The 17,402-nt window shown below is 42.1% G+C and overlaps 1 protein-coding gene across 8 annotated transcripts in view; it reads right to left on the bottom strand.

Annotated features, from left to right (window-relative positions):
• Window positions 1–17,402, bottom strand: part of KLF7 (KLF transcription factor 7) — a 105,006-nt gene that overhangs the window by 72,391 nt on the left and 15,213 nt on the right. Inside the window, exon 1 of one of the 8 annotated variants that reach the window (XM_086343689.1) lies at window positions 902–1,075. The exons of 4 other annotated variants lie outside the window; for them this stretch is intronic. In XM_086343689.1, coding sequence (XP_086199815.1) covers window positions 902–952 — 51 coding nt within the window. In that variant the 5' untranslated portion in view covers window positions 953–1,075. Of the gene's footprint in view, window positions 1–543; window positions 758–901; window positions 1,076–17,402 lie in introns of those variants that run through there. 3 more of the 8 variants (XM_086343699.1, XM_086343669.1, XM_086343679.1) reach the window with 3 other exon arrangements.

Below are 17,402 nucleotides of genomic sequence, written 5' to 3'. Positions count from 1 at the left end.
TTTTTCCACACATTACTTTTCAGAACACACCAATTAGAAGTCTATCACTCTGGCTTCCATCCACAATTACTGCAACTACCCTCCATCAGCCCTTTAGGAGAGGCACTTGCTATTATTTGGCCACTGAATTAAAACTAAATTCAACTTACAAGTGGTAGATAGACACCACTGCTCATCACAGCTAGATCACTGAAGATGCTTGGGTCCGCTATCAACAGACTTCCCAAAGAAGCCTCAATTTAGCTTGACACACACTGGAGGAAATCCCATTTGTTACTTTATAGCTTGAAAAGAAGCTTCATTAGATGTCTCTGCTTCAGTCATCACACTTTCATGGGCAAAATAAAATTCATGCCTTAATAATAGTCAATTAAAAATCATCCTCCATTAGAGCAAAGACCTAGCTCTGGGCTGAGTGTGTGGATTAAGAAAGACAAAACTGCAGAAGAGATACCACTAAAGGAAAAGCCCATTCCCATGTAGGGGAGTGCCAACAGTCCTTGCTTTAAGTCCTGTCCCAGCAACTCACAAGAGCCCACGGACCTGGGAGAAGGCATGCTGTCCAAAGAGTGATGCTTCCTGGGAACAACAGTGATCCTGACAGTTGCTCAGCTTCACCATTAATTTTCCATAAAGAGCAGTTTTTGCAACGAGCGCTTGTGTCAGGAGGGGCCTGATGCTTCAAAAACCTGTAATTATTCTTGGCTCCCCACCCCCCACAGCCTCTGCACCTGCGTCAGTTCAAGGCACCAGCTGGCCATGTCTTGCCTCCTGCCTCTTAAAGGGGTGGGTTGGGGCTGAGGGGCGGGGTGGGCAGGGGAGCCTTCATTGAAAACCCAGACTCACATTACTTGCCTCTTCTTCCAAAATGCAAAAACAAAACAAAAATGTTTCAACTCACCAATCTCATCCCTTCCCCCAACGGGTCTTGCCAAAAGAAACAAATAAACATTAATTGGCTAGAGAGCCTTCATTCAAACCAAGATTGCTGAAAAACACAGTAACAGAGAAAGGTCTGACAAGGGGTTATTAATGCTGTTTCACAACTGCGCTCTTACTCACTCCCCCACTCACTCCTGTGAACTCTGCTCACACATGCACACACCCTCCCCAAACTCCCCGGGCCCCTCTGCACTGAGTGGCCAAGATGGGAACATGCCGAACCCATGACATCATCTCCCCTTCCTCTCCCAAATCACTTGCACAGGCTGACTCAGGCTACTGGGATTTTTTTCTTCTTTAAAGCAAACTCATTTTATGGACGCCCTTCTGGACAATTGTTATATCCTCCTCAGTCGGGTAAATTAAATATATCCTTTCTCTACCTCCCATAAAAATTACATATACATATATGATTGCTTTTTACCCTGAAGCACAGTTGCCCATGTGTACAATGTACACACACATACACATACCCAGTCAAAGCTTGAATTTCCCAAGAACAACAGGTTCAGTTCTCATCAGGGCCCTCAGTGGTAGATGCAATTTAGTGATTGGTGATCACAGAGGATATTTTCAAAACCAAGAGAGTTTTCAACAACTTCCACTGTGGAATGTTAAAGGTGGAGGTACTAAGGAATGTTTGTTCTGCTCCTCAGACTGCAAAGTGACAAGCAAAAACATAATGAAAACCAAGCCCTGAGCTGCTTTTCCTGACACAGAAGGTTGTACACTGACTTCATTTGAGGTACTTGGAATCCACTTCTCAAAATATTTCAGGTGGCAGCAGGGGTGTGCCACGGGGCTGCTCACCCCAGTTAAAGAAACTGGCCCCGTGTGCTCTGAAAGGCAGAAGAGAAGGGATGAAGAGTCGGCCCTGGAGAGAGACTGCCAAGGGCCAATATCAGGCTGCACTACTTACTAGCTCAACTCACTGCTGGGCAAGTTACTCGACCCCTCTGCCTCGCTTTCCTCATCTGTAAAATGAGATAACAGAAAAACCTACAGCACAGAAGTGCGTGCGAGTTCCATCCCTCTCAAGTGCTGAGTACCTAGAACAGGGCCTGAAACACACACTCTCTAGCCAGTATAATGTGTTCTTTTTATTACATGTCTAAGAACATTGAGGGCATGGAAAGGGAAAATAAAAACAGCAAATAATTATCCAGGTAAAGCAACGCTGTTGAGTAGGAAAGATTAAGTGATCTACCTCATGGGGCTGTTTTCTCACCTACCAGGTGAACGGATGGGGGGTCTTAGGAACCTACTCGTCTGGCGGTTCCAAGATGCCATGAAATAGTGGTAAAAGGGTAAAAGTGGTGAAAGGTGGGAATGGCTCATTGAGAACAGGTTCGAAGGAAGAGACATGTGGCTCTGCTGCCCAAGAGGCTGGTGAAAGGAAGGAGGCTGAGAACCCAGAAAAAAGGCGGTCTTTGGCCTCTTCACAGGGGACTCAGGAAGCTTATGACACTCTCTAACCCATGTTTCCAGATACTGTGAAACTAATCCTCTGCTTCACCGTGGGTATTGGCCTCACTAGCATTTAATCTTCACTAGAATGTGGATTCCTCAGATACCTGGACTTGTTTTTCTCTCATGGTCCGTTTGTCTTGTTGAATGAATGAATGAGTCAATGAATAAATGAATGAAGCAACTTTCAAACAATTCCATCAAAATGTCAACATATTTGAGCACAATTCTTGTCAGGTAGGGGTCCAAGAGTATGATAAAAGCCAAAATTCTTCCTCCTTCACCCAAAGAACATCAGAAAAAAGTATGCATGCATATATAATCAGCAACAGTCCTTGTAGGATTCCACAGTATTTTAATAATTAAATTTTTCATTAAAAAAGTAAAGTTTTAAATGCTTACTCTCTGGGATACACCCAGCATTCCTAAATGAGAGGCATATTTAGATTCCTAAAAGGCCATAGCGCAGCCCTGTGTAGGAAGTAAAAGTCATTTCGTCATCTCAGAGAATGTTCCTCTTCCTTTGGCCACTTCATCTTTTCTCCTCTGGCCTCCGGAAACCACCAGGAAGAGACGCCAGAAAAACACAAGTGGACAAGCTGCTATGTCCAATTTTCATTTTTTGTTGGTAAAAGGGCCTGGTCTGGGAATCAGGTTCAATGTCTCCCTTTCTGATGCTGCCTCTCCCCTTCCCACTAAACTACTAACCTGGAGCAGAGAGTTAATTTCCTTCTCTGCAAAATGAGTGAACCATCCTCGCAAAGACTCCTTCCAGCTCAAATTCTTGCTGACAATCCTAGCCAGCCATCACATTTACTTACTTGCCATGGCCAATCAGGTCCTACGTGAACTTGTCTTGCCTTCCTCACCTCTTACCCTTCTCCCATGCACACAAACACACCAAGTTCAGAGCCGCAGTGCCTGCTGTTACCTGCTTTCTTTTAACCTATGATGTTCTGGTTTAATTGCCACCTATTCAGAGTCCTTTGATCTGCCTAAATAACTCAAACATCCTATTCATTCTCTATCAGACTACCTTGTTTTATTTGCTTTTCAGTTACTTGCCAAGCCCTGGAAAGATCCAAATTGTTTGTTTTCATGTTTACTGTCTATCTTCCCTACTATTAAGGAAGTTCCAGCAGAGTAGGGACCTCCAGCTTATGTGCCAGTGAATCTCCACACTCAGCACAGGGCTTGGAAAAGCCATCTACACATACTAGTTTAATGGGTAAAGGAATCAATGAAGCCATTAGTCAATGCCGAATTCTACAGAGAATGATAGCTGGTCTCTCTAGCCAAGAAATCTATTCTAAAAGGTGTACCTTACGAAGTCAAAGGGCTCCATCAACATTTCTCCTCCATTCACACATCAGCACCGAGAAAGCATGTGCTGATGATTCATTCTCATCGGACTGAGCAGAATGGAGTCTCTGCTCAAGACAAAGGGATCAGTCTTGGGTCCTCACACTTGCCCATTTCCAACAGATGCAAGGAGGGCATTTCTTCTCAGAAGTCGGTATTGCATCATGTGTTCAGAGTGTCACTCAGATGAGCAAACCCACCCTCTCCTGGCTTTCCGCACCAGGAGCTTGTTAACTGGTGCCCTGAGGGAACAGACTAAGGGTAGAGGCTCAAGCCTCTTATATCATTTATTCCCATTTCTACACCCAAAAGGGCCTCCCTGGGAAAGGCAACTCTGATCACTGGTCTCTGCAGCCCTTGAGGGTCACAACCATTTGGTCCCCAATGTGGGTCTCCCCATATTCACTGGTCTTTCCATGAAAGAGTGCATTTCAATTTCACAGGCAGCAAGGATCCTGTTTTTTGTCATCTTAAATAGCCTCACACTCCACTTACATAGGTGAGGTCCTGGGAAATTCCTATTTTGGCCTCTTCTGGTGACTTTCCCATAAATTCCTAAACACAAAACGTTTCGTTCCTCTCCATTCCCTTTAAGAATTTTACATAAAAAGATATCTCTACTGAGAGATGCTATTTATTTCAGGATCATTATCTCAGAGATACAGAGCTCTCAAATACTGAACCTGGAAGTAAGCCAAAATCCAATTAAGAGGGTATGGCGTTTGAACTAGGCAAGAGCTAAGGGTGAAAATACTGAATATAAGCTGTACAGGGTCCCAGTGTATGTGAGCGTGTGCACGTGTCACTGACAATGCAATGCAGATTCTTTTTCATGTCTTTCAGATGCTTTTCCCTAAACTCATTGTTGTTTCCAGAATCCCAGAGCCAGTCCCTTTCTTGTTTATTATGTTAGGCAATAGGAAGCTTTCAATGATGGCTGGGAACAGGTGAGGGAGAAAGGAAGAGATGGTTTTCCATCATGTAAAGAAAAGAAAAACTGTGCCCAGCCCATTTTTGAACCACAATCCAATGTTGCAGATTTCAAATTAACAATTCAACCCAACTTGACAGGGAAGAATCAAGTGTTGAGGCCCTGAAGTTTGGTTTCCAGTAGCTCTGGCATCTCATTCAACCCTAGGTGGCTCACCCGGTACGGCATGACATGCACTTTCAGGCGCACCAGTCTTCTCACTGAAGAAGAGACACTAATTTGAATCATCACTGCCATCCCCTCTCCTCTTTGTTCCTGTCTGAACCAATTTCCATACAGTTTCAAAGAAATCATCAGCCCATGCAAAGGGGAAGTCCCAATGGAACAAGAACTACATTAGCAGCATAAGGGGGAAAATCTAATTTCCAATCCAGTTGCTTTGTTGTTTCAACCTCCAAGGAAGGTTGCTACATATGCACAACATAAATTAAGTTTTAAAACGCCACCGTGATTTAAAATTAATAAAAACTCTCATGGGGAAAAGGTGGTTTTTGGTACAAATCTCCTTACACAATTGAAGGTCAACTCCACCAGAGCCTGTGGGTGGTCTCGGTCTTTGAGATCTCAATCATATCAGCGAGCAAAATATTTCAAAATGCATATATTCACTGACATCAATGCACATACTTTTAAATAGTTTATGGTGGATGAAATCTCAGTGTAAGGTGGTATCCACATTAAAAATTCTTAAACTACCTTGTTGACAGACCTCACTGAGATGTATTTTAATGCTTCAAATTAAGGATCCCATTTTGGCATGACAGGATATGCCAATGAGATTTCCTAGTGCCCTGCTTACTGGGATAAAACTCATGGCAAGACACCAGTGTGACTACATCATTAATTAACCTGAACCACATACCGGAACATTGCTGCTAATAAAACTCCCCTATAAAGAAAACATGTTTTCTCAACTGAGAATCCTGGAATGTGGGCCCCAGCAGAGCCACAGCCTTAATTAAGGAGATATTCTGATGTTGTGTCTATATTTGCACTTGTCATAAAATTTGGTCATGTTTGGCTTGCTCTTCAACAAATTGAGATCTTGAATGTGCTTTTTGGAAAAAGAAAATAAAAATGACATCTACACCATCAGGATTTGCAAACAACTATATGAAAGAAAGGATTACTTTTGCTGAGGCAGGGATGTACTATCTATGTCGTTCTTGAAAACACACTCTGAGCTCTGAAACCACGATTCACTGAATCAGAGATCCACAGAACCCCTCCATTTTCTCTAGAAAACAGGCTGACAGAATCAGGAACAAATCATAAATATAGCAGCCAGGTGAAACTGGGACTTTTCCAATCCAATCCGTATGAAATGACATATAACTTCTTTATAGAGAACTGTTTTGTGCAAAGCTTCTGAAAATGGTTGTCAATGTTTTCATGTAACCTTAAAGTCCTCCTATGAGTCTAACTAGACAACAAGGATTAAAATTCCCTTCCTATTAACGGGGAAGCCTTTCTGGTAAAGAAAAATGGGTTTTCCATACTTCTATAGCCGTACTACCAACAAAACCAGAAACAGAACCAAAGGATTCTTGGGCTTTTCCCTTAGGCTCTTTTTCTGGTCCAACTCTGAACCCTCTATCATGATCTCAAAACATAGAAAGTTCAACAAACCATCTGCAGTAAGCTTGAAGGAACAGATTCCTGACAAAGGCTCAGGATCTTCCCAAATTGTAAGCACAATACCCAAATTTCATTCCACAAGCTTTTCAAATATTTGTGTAATTTCTGTGTAATTTCTCCTGGTAAGAAGGAAACAAGAAGTCTTAGTTTTGACGACACCCTTTATTAGGAAATTTCTGAGTTTTCTCTGGCTGTTCCAAACCCTGGTTGGATTGTTAAAAGTAATTAGAATTTTAGTCATTCCAATTTATCAACATCAAGTGTCATCAATGAAACAGAAAGAAATGGAATCAGTATCATTAAGATCTGAACTAAGAAAATTTATAATTATGGTTTACTAAGAACCTAATTTTATTTTTTTATTGGATTAATGACAAATATATGGAAACTATAAGTGATTCATTTTTTTAAAAGGGGTAGTTGAACCTGCCATTCAACATCTTTTTAAAAATTTTCCTAGTTTTAATAAACATAAAAATGCATATTTGACCAAACCAGATTCAACATCCCTCTCAACCAGTGCCCTTCAGAATACTCAAGCTATTTTCAACACCAGTACTATCAATCACTCATTTCTTTTGTTTAAGATTCAAATAAAAAATGCAGCCTGAAAAAGGACATAGAAGGAATAGAAGCAGCAAGAAGAGGAAAAATAGCAGCAAGCGAAACAGATGAACAGCAAGCATTTCACTCCTGTGTAAAAACCCTGGATGCCAATACCTCTTCTCAGGTGACACACCTCTAACCAAGGAGATCCATCAAACTTTGGGCAGCAAATCAACTCAAGGGTAAAAGAGACACTTGGCCTTGCTCCCTACATGGAAACTAAACCTTAATTTTAAAGTGCTTTTGTCTATAATCATTTGGTAGTCAGCTAAGAAGAAAGATGGCTGGCATTATTGTGATTCAGAAAGGTGTGGTTGTGGAAGACCATCTTTATTAAAAAATCAAGGAATTAAGCATCTTATTGGGATGGGCACCTAATCAATCTTGGATATCAAAACCTTTCCACTTTGGGACTTTTAACAGATATCAAAGGCAATGTGGGGTCACAGAGAGAACACAGACTGGAGTCAGGAGGACTTTAACCAGCTCCTCCCGTGTAATTAGCTTTGCGGCCTTCTTCAAGTCACCTCCTGTTTGGTCCTTGCTTTCTCATGGCCAAATCTTGCTTGTCTAAAGGAAGCAAAGCATGTGGAAGATGAAATTTTACTATTCGGATCCCTCTGCTTATGGGAGTCTTCCGGAATCTCCATTTCAGATTGTGGACTGCAGCTTCTGCCCAATCTCCCAGGTGAGATCCCAGGAAACAAGGCCACACAGTTGTCCTTGAGGTGCTGGGGTAGACAGGTGTTGTTTTTAAGGATCCCCAGGTGACTCAGTGGTAAAGAATCCGCCTGTCAATGCAGGAGCCGTAGGAGAACCAGGTTTGATCCCTGGGTCAGGAAGATTCCCTAGAGGAGGAAAATGGCTACCTACTTCTGTATTTTTGCCTGGGAAATCCCATGGACAGAGGAGCCTGATGGGCTACAGTCCATACAATCACAGAGAGTCAGACATGACTGAAAAACTGAGCATGCACGCGGGCACACACACACACACGCGCGCACACACACACACACACACACACACACACTTCGAGTAGGTATCAATGCCCTTCCTGATAAATCTAGGTCAGGATTCACACACTCAAACACCTATAGGGGCCAGGATTTAGTGGAAAGAATATGACAACAGAGATGGGTGGGAACTGCAGTAAACCTTCCTCCAAGTTTTCCTATGAAACTGCTCACTTGAGGAGAGACCCATCTGGAGGAAATCACAAATGAGCAGCACTTTCATTCATCTTCTGCTCAGCTACCCTTGCCCAGCACCACACAGCTGGAATCCCTGCTCTTGAGAAGAATCCTGACACAAGAAAGGGAAATGTGCAGAGACGTCACCAAGAAATGTCAAGCAGGAGAGGGCAAGCGCGGACAAATCTACAGAAGCCTGGAGGCCAGGCACCAAGTTTTAAACCTCCCTCGGGCTAAGCACAGTGCTCGGTATCATCAGCAGTTGCTCAGTAAATTCTTAAGTGAATTTTTTAAAAAAGAAATCTTGATTAGGAGCCACTATTACTTATCATTCTGTGCTCTTCTCAGAAGTGACCAGATCAAACTGGTTGCTTTGATGAGCAGGATAACAGCCAGGGAGAAAGAACTTTGCTGGGATATGCAGAGTACACCCATTTGAACTCTGTTGGCCTTTCAGGGGCAGGTACTGTGTCTTGTCCTTCTTTTAAATTAATTGAACGATTATTTACTGAGTCTCTGCTTTACATCAGACACTTTGCTAGAGATTCTGGGGAGTCCTAGGGCTCAAAACCTGCCTACAAGATGCCCACAGTATAGCAGGGACAGAGGGATAGAAATATGCTCAACTCTAAGAGAGTATGTGTGTGACTAATAATTAGGACAAACCACGTATGACGGCATCGCAGCAAAAGAACCAGCTCACTTTCCTGGAGAGGTTGGTAAAGGCCACGTGAAAAAGTCACACTTGAGCTGGACCTTGAAAAATGAGCAGGCTTCTGTTAAGTGGAGAAAGGGGATAGTGACATTCCAGAAAGAGCACACGGACACATGAAAGCCCCACTGTGTGCCTGGAAGTGGATGAGCAGACTCGTGGTTCTGATACACGGGGGTAGCTATAAAGGGGCAGCAACAGCATCCCCCGGGCCCAGAAAATGCAGTTTTCGGCTGAAAATGATGTTGCCTGTTTGCTCTGGGCTCAGTTTTACCAGTATAATTTGCTAAACAGCAATGGCTGTTTCTCTAGTGCATTGGGGATAATTCAGGGAAAGATGAAGAGCTCAAAAAACACTAGTAAAGCCCACTGGTCATATTAATGCTACCAAGTAATACTTCTGAACCAAATGTTTTACAAAGTCATCTGAGGCTTTTTCCATTTCAGATTTATACTCCTAGTTTAAGACACACATATAATAAGCCTTCAAATGAGAATAAAAGAAGAGATAAATATTATTAAAAAGAACGCTTAAAAAATGCTAGTATATCAAGCACAAAATGAAATTCAGCCCTGAGTTTCCTGGTAGCCAAGGTAAAATGATCAACAATAAGTTAAGAACTTCTCATCATCAAGAAAAAGAAACATCAGTTCCTCAGATATCAGTTGATCTGTGTATGCCAGGTTTAAAGCAAGAGCTGGAAGAAGACAAAATATGGAATAAAAGAGAAAGAATAAGAGGAAAAAAGGAGATGATTAAAAAGTATATCTCCCTATTTTTTTAAGGAAAAAAAAAAAGTGGAATTTCCTCACTAAAACCATCAAATGTTTTGCTGGTGAGGGGACCAAAGGTTCAGCGCCTGGATGTGTTTTTCTCCTTTGTAGCCCCTTTCTGTTGATGTTTTTCTGGCTTTCTAAGCAAAGAGGAAACCTCACCCATTCCTGTAGACATGCATTTATGACCACATTCTCCTGGCCAATAACACTAAGCGGCTCCTTTTGGCACCTCTCAAGGGTGGAGCGTCAAGCAATTGGACCTGGTTATGAAGTTGCTGTTGCTACTGCTCAGGTTGAACGCTGGCAAGTTCAGGGAGGACTCCAGGGCAGAGCTAACTCATTAAGGACAAAATGTGCAGGCACATTTGACCTTTGGAAATCCAGCCCTGGTTAGAAGCTTCCAGAATCAAAACAACAGCTCCAGGCTGGAAAGAGAGTTGGAGGAAGCGTACTATGAGCACTGGACCCATCCCCGCCCCCACATTCCCCTGTGACTGAGAGGCTCACAAAATCAATAGAGCAGCATTATTAACTCTGCAATATCATAAGAGAAGGCTCTGCTCTCTGCCTTAGTGGAGAGTGAAGACAGCAGAAAGGCAGGCTGGCTCCAAGGGAAAGGATGCTTCATTAAAGTCTGAACTCTCGGGAGGCAAATTCATCTAAGCTCTACAGATGAACCCAGTATTGATATAGCACCTCCTTCACTCCCATAAAAGTTGTGCCCTTGGTCAAGGAGAAGTCTCAGAGGGAGACAAGCTAGTCTGAATGACAGGGAGTTATTGTTTGGTTTAGACTTCCAAAAAGTCACGCCAGGGGGCTAACCCAAGGCAAAAGTTTCAAAAACATCATAGAAATGTTCAGTCACAAGCTTTATAGCATCCCACTGTTGCTAATTTTTCACCTTGTTTTCCTGGGTCACCGACAAGTACCAAAATGAACATTTTCAAATGTCAGCAGAGGAGAACACAGAGCCTCTGTTATACCTGCAGGGAAATGAAACCACCAGCCCTATCCTTGCGTCCCTTCTGATTTGCTTAGGACTCCCAACCAGCTGGGTCACGGCTTCCCTCGCATCAGTCACATGACCCAATTCAGCTGCCTCTATCACCAAGTCAGTATCACCAACACATTTCATGCACGCCTGAGGGAACAGGGTTCATTTCAACCTTCCCTTCATGTGAGGCTGTACCTTGGTCTCTACAATATCCTGCCACCATCCCTCAGGAATGCCTGTAATTGTCACTACAAGGCTGAAAGGTGCCTCAGACGCCAGGAGCAGGGAATGGCAATCCACTCCAGTATTCTCGCCTGGAGAATCCTATGGAGGCTGGCGGGCTATATAGTCCATGTGGTCGCAAAGAGTCAGACACAACTGGGCGACTAAGCACACAGCACCAAGCTAAGCAAAGTAAGTTTTCAGATGCATCTTTATCCCCAAAGCCTTCCTCCAATCATGCAGATTAAGCAAAAGTCTTCTCTGTAAAGTCATTGTTGTCTTCAGCGTCTCTGATTCTCGCATTTGATTCTAGATAGAAGGTTAAATATCCCTTGTTACAAACCATACTTACATCAATTCAATCCATTTGCTATTAAAGAAGCATCACTCTTTCCAGAAAGGTTTTTTTCCTTTAGCTGGAATCAAATAAATACGACCTGATATGTTTATCAGTATTGTTCACATCACTCAACACAATGGCAACTCACCAATCAGTCCTGAGGCAGAACTTAAGGAACAGAATGCTTATCACATCTATATTTTTTAAAACTGCCACCACTGATGACCATAAATTACCTACTGCTTTTACGTATAGATTTTATAAGGAAGTGCTGCACAGTAACGTACCATTAAAGGTTTAACTGACGTGCTTAGTCAGAATCTCCTGGCTGCCATGATTTGCTGTGACATGAAAAGACCATTAGCTTTTCCTTTTCTTTACTTCCCTCAGTTTTTCCTATGAAAGGAATACAACAAATCTATTGGAAAATAAGATGAGGTTAAAAAAAACAAAACCTTCAAACGATAATACAGTTACTCAAACACTGACAATACACACAGTAAGTATATGGAGTGTGACAGCCTTTTTGTTTAGCAAGATTAAAATTCCAGCTACATACACAGAAGAGAATTTACACACTCAAGAGGAGACTCATGATAAATGAAATATATGCAATAAATGAAACAGATCATAAGTATACTAAATCCAAAATGTTTGTTCCATTTTAGATTTCTTGAGTGTCAACTACATACTTCCAGGAAAAAGTTTTGAGAAGAACATTTTGGGGAGTATATAAAAAAGCTATGAGATGAGCAGGAAAATTCCTTAACTATTTCAGATGTGACTGGGAAAATCACTGAGGAAATATTCTCTCCTGACACCCTGTTCTTTTCCTTCTATGCCAATCACAATCTATTTATCTTGTGGGTCCACTCTAGATTCTAGCAAGGACAGCATCTGTTTGGGTCATTAATACATTCTCAGCACCGAGTACAATGCTTAGCATATCAAAAGCCTTCAAGAAAAGAAGAGAGGAAGGAAGAGAAAGAGAGAGGGATGAATTAAATTAATCAATTAAAGAAAAGGAACCAAGAGAGTGATGTCACCAGGATAGCAACATAGGTGGTTCCTGGCTTCACAAGAAGAGCAACTATCAACTATTCATGAGATAATAGTTGTTATCTGAGAAATCTGATAGAAACTGAGTAAATCACAAAGAAAGAGAACCAAACAAAAATCATAGAAGAAAAATGAAGCATAACTACAAAACTGAGCATTCCCTACTTCCTTCTCAAGCATCCCGATGGTTAATTACAGAGGAGTATGACTGTTCCGACTCCTTCACCCCCTGTTAGTGGATGACAGACTGATCAGCAAGAGCCAGCTGACTTCAGGGACTAGGAGTTCTATTCTGATGTGAAGTGGCCAAGAAGAGGCAAGTGGACAGGTGGACAGGTAAGGGACAAAGCAGTCTCCACACCAGCATTTTTGGAGACTCAGGATTCTTCTGTTCTCATCTCTCTACCTCCACCACTCTTCCTTGAGGCTACCTGCCTGCAGTCCTCAAATTCTTTCCATTTTTACTTGCAGGGTGAGGTTGGGGGAATTCAGGACAGACTAGAACTCAACACACCCAGGGTCACTCCCCTTCCCTAGCTGCTCCCAGTCCCTTTCTGGCCAGTGTTCCTCAAAGAGCAGGGCCTAGGACCAAGGTCCCTTGAGCCCCTTCCCCTGAGTCAGACCAAGATAAAACCTTCATTGCTGCTTCCTGTCTTCCTTCTACCCTGGAGCCTGTCCCGGTGCTATACTAGACTCCTCCCCTCCTCCGCTAGAATTCCTCAGAGGCACGGGGCTCACTCTTCCAAGTAAGTATCTCCCAGGATGTCCTGCAAGTAGAGCTTCCAAACTTCTTTTTATCACCTTCCCTCACTCCTGCCCAAGAAAGCTATTGTAAGAGAAAAGATTAAAGAAAAGAAAAAAGAAAAACACGCTATAGGCCCTGCTCCTCTCTCGTCATCCTAACCCCTTCCTGGAAAGCTTTGCCCCCTGCTGTGGGGGAAGCCCTGAGGGGCCAGGCAGGCAGTGCAGAGCTGGCGACCTGCTGCTCAGCTGGACGCACGTTTCCTTCCCCTGGATGAGCAGCCTACAAGCCGTGGGGTGGGGGTGCGGAGAGGATTCCACAGTAGCTACTGGGACGCCAGAATGAGACGGCACTTCCCAACTGGGTCTCAATCCAGTTTTATCCACTTGAAACCTGATATTTAACCTCTAATCTGTCTGTTTCCTGTATCTATTTTCTCAAATGGGTTGGGGAGGGGAGAAGGGGAGTTAATTTATTGGCCCCACTAAAAGAAGAGCAATCATGGTATAATTATAGACAATTGTCAGCAGTCCAAATTATTGATCCTCTCAAGAGGCTGGGTATTCTTTTAAATGAACATAAGACTGAAAGAAAAAAAAAAATCACAAAGAAAAGGCAAGAGGCCCATCACTTCATCACAGGATCGCTCTTAAAAAAATTGAAAGTAATGAACACAGGTGAAGGTCAAAAAATTTAAACAGAATAGAAAAGGTTTAAAAAATAAAATCTCCCTTTCTAATTCCCAGCACCCTCTACTCCTTCCCCCTCAAACTGTCAATAAGTATATCCTTTTATTTGAATGTATATATAGAGAGACAATTGTATTTCTTCTTTTTTTCTCATTTACACAAAAGCTAATTGGCTTTTTAACAGCTGGGAGGCCCCAGCTACAAACAAGCTGGGGAGGTATGACCTGTATTCCTTCTCAATTACCCCTGCCTTCTGCCTACAGCCCCTTTTGCCCCATAAGAACATCATCCCTGTATTCCAAGGTATCCCCACTTACCACACCCACCCCACTCCCTCAGAGCAAGTCCCTCAAAAAGAACCAAGTCATCTGATGGCTATGGAGTAAGATGCCCTCACTGTGGGGAACATAGGACTCTGTATTATTTCTGCAACTTACTGTGAGTCTATAATTACTTCAAAATAAAAAGCATTTCTAAAATGAAATAAGTTACCACTTGACAGGGAAAACCACAGTGAAGAACCTGAAAGTAAGAGGACGATAAGTAACAGATGATGACAAATTTCTCTGATAATACAATGTGCCAACATCAGCCCCAGCCTCTGTCGCTTCTTTCCACCGTGTTCACTGACCAGGGTTGTAGCATTGGCCAGTTCTTGCAATGCCTTAGGACAGGTTTGATTTTCTTTAACGAACAAAACATTATTTTCCAATAAAACTGTTTGTTGCAAACTTGAAAATGTTACCACTAGATCTGAAGCAATTTTTGTTTTGTTCCGTTTTTTTCTTAATAGCTGATTAAGTTTCTATCCTCTTTTAAAAAAATCAAAACTAAACTTTAAAAGTACATAAGTATTTAAGTTTGCAGAGAAAGGTATGGCTCTCCAGATGGGGAGTCCATCCAATTCATGATCTCAAGCATTTTATGGCCACACTTCCTTGCAAATCATATTGATGGCAAAGATCCAGCTGCATACTCAAGTGTTTTGTCACATTCCTGACCCCAGAATCAAATTTCTCATGTGGGAGGTTGAGCCAAAGGTATGTCCTGACAAATCCCTACAGAAGTAGATTCCTGTCCATCTCCACTTCCGCTTAAAAGTCCGAAGAAGGGCAAACTGGAAGCTCTGAGTTTTAAGAAGCCCCTTAACAGAGAAGGCAATGGTACCCCACTCCAGTACTCTTGCCTGGAAAATCCCATGGACAGAGGAGCCTGGCAAGCTGCAGTCCATGGGGTCATGAAGAGTCGGACACAACTGAGCAACTTCACTTTCACTTTCCACTTTCATGCACTGGAGAAGGAAATGGCAACCCACTCCAGTGTTCTTGCCTGGAGAATCCCAGGGACGGCGGACCCTGGTAGGCTGCCGTCTATGGGGTCGCACAGAGTTGGACATGACTGAAGCAACTTAGCAGCAGCAGCAGTAGCAGTAACTCTATCAAGGCTGAGAGGAAGGCCATGACGGCCATTCAACCCTGATGAGAGAGAGAGGCCTGTGCTAGGCCACTTCATGGGCTGCTCCTAAAAACCTTCGCTTTGAATGGAGGTCTTTGAATAAGGACAGAGCTACTCAATCCCCTAAAACAGGGATGGGCTAAAACCCTAGTGGCCCTCTCTTAGACAGGGATCCAGATACTCCCTCATTCCCAGCTTCAGGATGAGGCAGTATGAGAGAGGGCCTTTGGACCTCACACTCTGAGTTCCTAAATTCTTGTCAAAATGGCACCCATCTGAGCATCCTGAGTTGAAGAGTTCATGGAGCTTGACCAACGCAGTCAGTGTGGTCCTCAAGTCAGAGAGATCAACCTCCCTTCTTATCTACAGTTATCTCCGATCTGGGTTGTCTAGGGTGGGATAAAAGTCCATGTCCCTGAGACCATGAATGCTGCTCTGTCACTCCAATCCCTGTGCAGCATAAGCTAGGCTTTTCTGGAAGTCAGCTGAAAGGTCCTGGTAAGTCCAGGACTTCCTAACCAGGCCAAGTTCCCATCTTATCAGTGAACCACATGTGACAGACATTGTTAATGAGTCACTTTAGCCACACAGACTTCTACTTTCAGGAGCAAACTGTCCCCAAGGTTCTCCTTTCTACACAAAACCCAAACTGCCTTCATCTCTGGGCATCAACTCACAGACACACACCCAATTCTTTCATGAGTGTGATAAAATATTTTAAGTTTTAAAAATTTATCTGGAAAGGATCAATTAAGCTAAACGTATTATCTTAATCTAGCTTTGACATACTATATTTACTAAATTTACTTTTTTCAAAATTTATTTAAAAGCTAACACACACACAAAGAAATTAGAAATTATGTCCCCACTTTTAGAAAACCAGTAGGAAGATTTTTCAAAGTGCTGCAAGTAAGGGACAAGAGCCCCACTTGAACAAGTAAGAAGCTACTATATCCATGCTCAGAACACTGAACAGAAATCATAAGGAAGAAGAAAGTCAACAGAGAGTGCTAGTTTAAGTCTGAAACTAAAGCCTCCGCTACCACAGAATAGAAAACAATAACATTATGTAGCATATGATAGTTTACAAAGCACTTTCACAGCCATGTATCATTTGATTATAATAATCCTATTATTATAAACCCCACACTGCAGATGGGAAAATGCAGTTTAGCGATTTGCCCTGGTTTATATTTACAAAGTCAGGACTAAATTCCAGTTTTCTGACTCCAAGTCCCTTGAATTCTCTACCACATCAGTGTTCTTCATATTTCACTTCATCCCACGTTCATACATTTTTACCAAATCAGCTTTCCATCTGTATAATCATTTCCCTATTATTTACATTTATAACTGCCTCATGAAGGCATTGAATCTTGTAATAATCTATAACAGAAATGTGTCTGAAAAAGTATACGTGTGTGTATGTGTGTATATGTATCTGAACCGCTTTGCTGTACACCTGAAACTGACACCACATTGTAAACCAGCTATACTACAGTAAAAATTTAAGGCTGCATATATTTTAAAATACTTTTCCTATAAATGATCATCAATAAAAAATAACCATAAAATTAAAAACAATATAACCAAAATGATAATATTAACTTTTAGCTGGACGTTTGACTGTCAAAAACTCTGGGTTTGGTTTCTGTTTTCTCGTCATTAAAAAGAAAGAAAGGAAGAAAAATGAAAAAAAAGAAGGCATAAAGAGAGGGCAGGATGGAGGACAGGACAGAGAAGGAGGAAGAGAAGGAAAAGATCATGAAGCCTTAAGGACACAAAGCTGAGACTTTCTCCTAGAGTTAGTCAGAAGGATTGAAAGAAAACTGAACCGGGAATAATAATAAGGCCTCCCAAGGTAATTCTGTTGTTATTTAACGCTGTGCTCCTGAGCCCACAGAGGGTAGCTCACCCTTTGAGAAGCACTGCCTTGAGCCATGCTTCACCACACATTATGTTAACATGGGAAGACATCTGAAATATTGAAATGGGATAAGTTAGGAGTTTGGGATTAATATATACAAACTACTATATATAAAACAGATAACCAACAAGGACCTACTATATAGCACAGGAAACTATACTCAGTATCATATAACAATCTATAATGGAAAAGTGTCTGAAAATGTATATGCATGTATATATGGATATATATATACCTGAACCACTTTGCTATACACGTGAAACACCACATTGTAAATCAACTATACTAC

The sequence above is a fragment of the Bos grunniens genome, chromosome 2 (assembly GCF_055505025.1).
Source record: "Bos grunniens cultivar Pamir isolate PY7600 chromosome 2, Bosgru_T2T1.0, whole genome shotgun sequence".
Lineage (NCBI taxonomy): Eukaryota > Metazoa > Chordata > Mammalia > Artiodactyla > Bovidae > Bos > Bos grunniens.
Note: the sequence above shows the minus strand (reverse complement) of the source record. Positions and strands in the feature narration are given on the sequence as shown.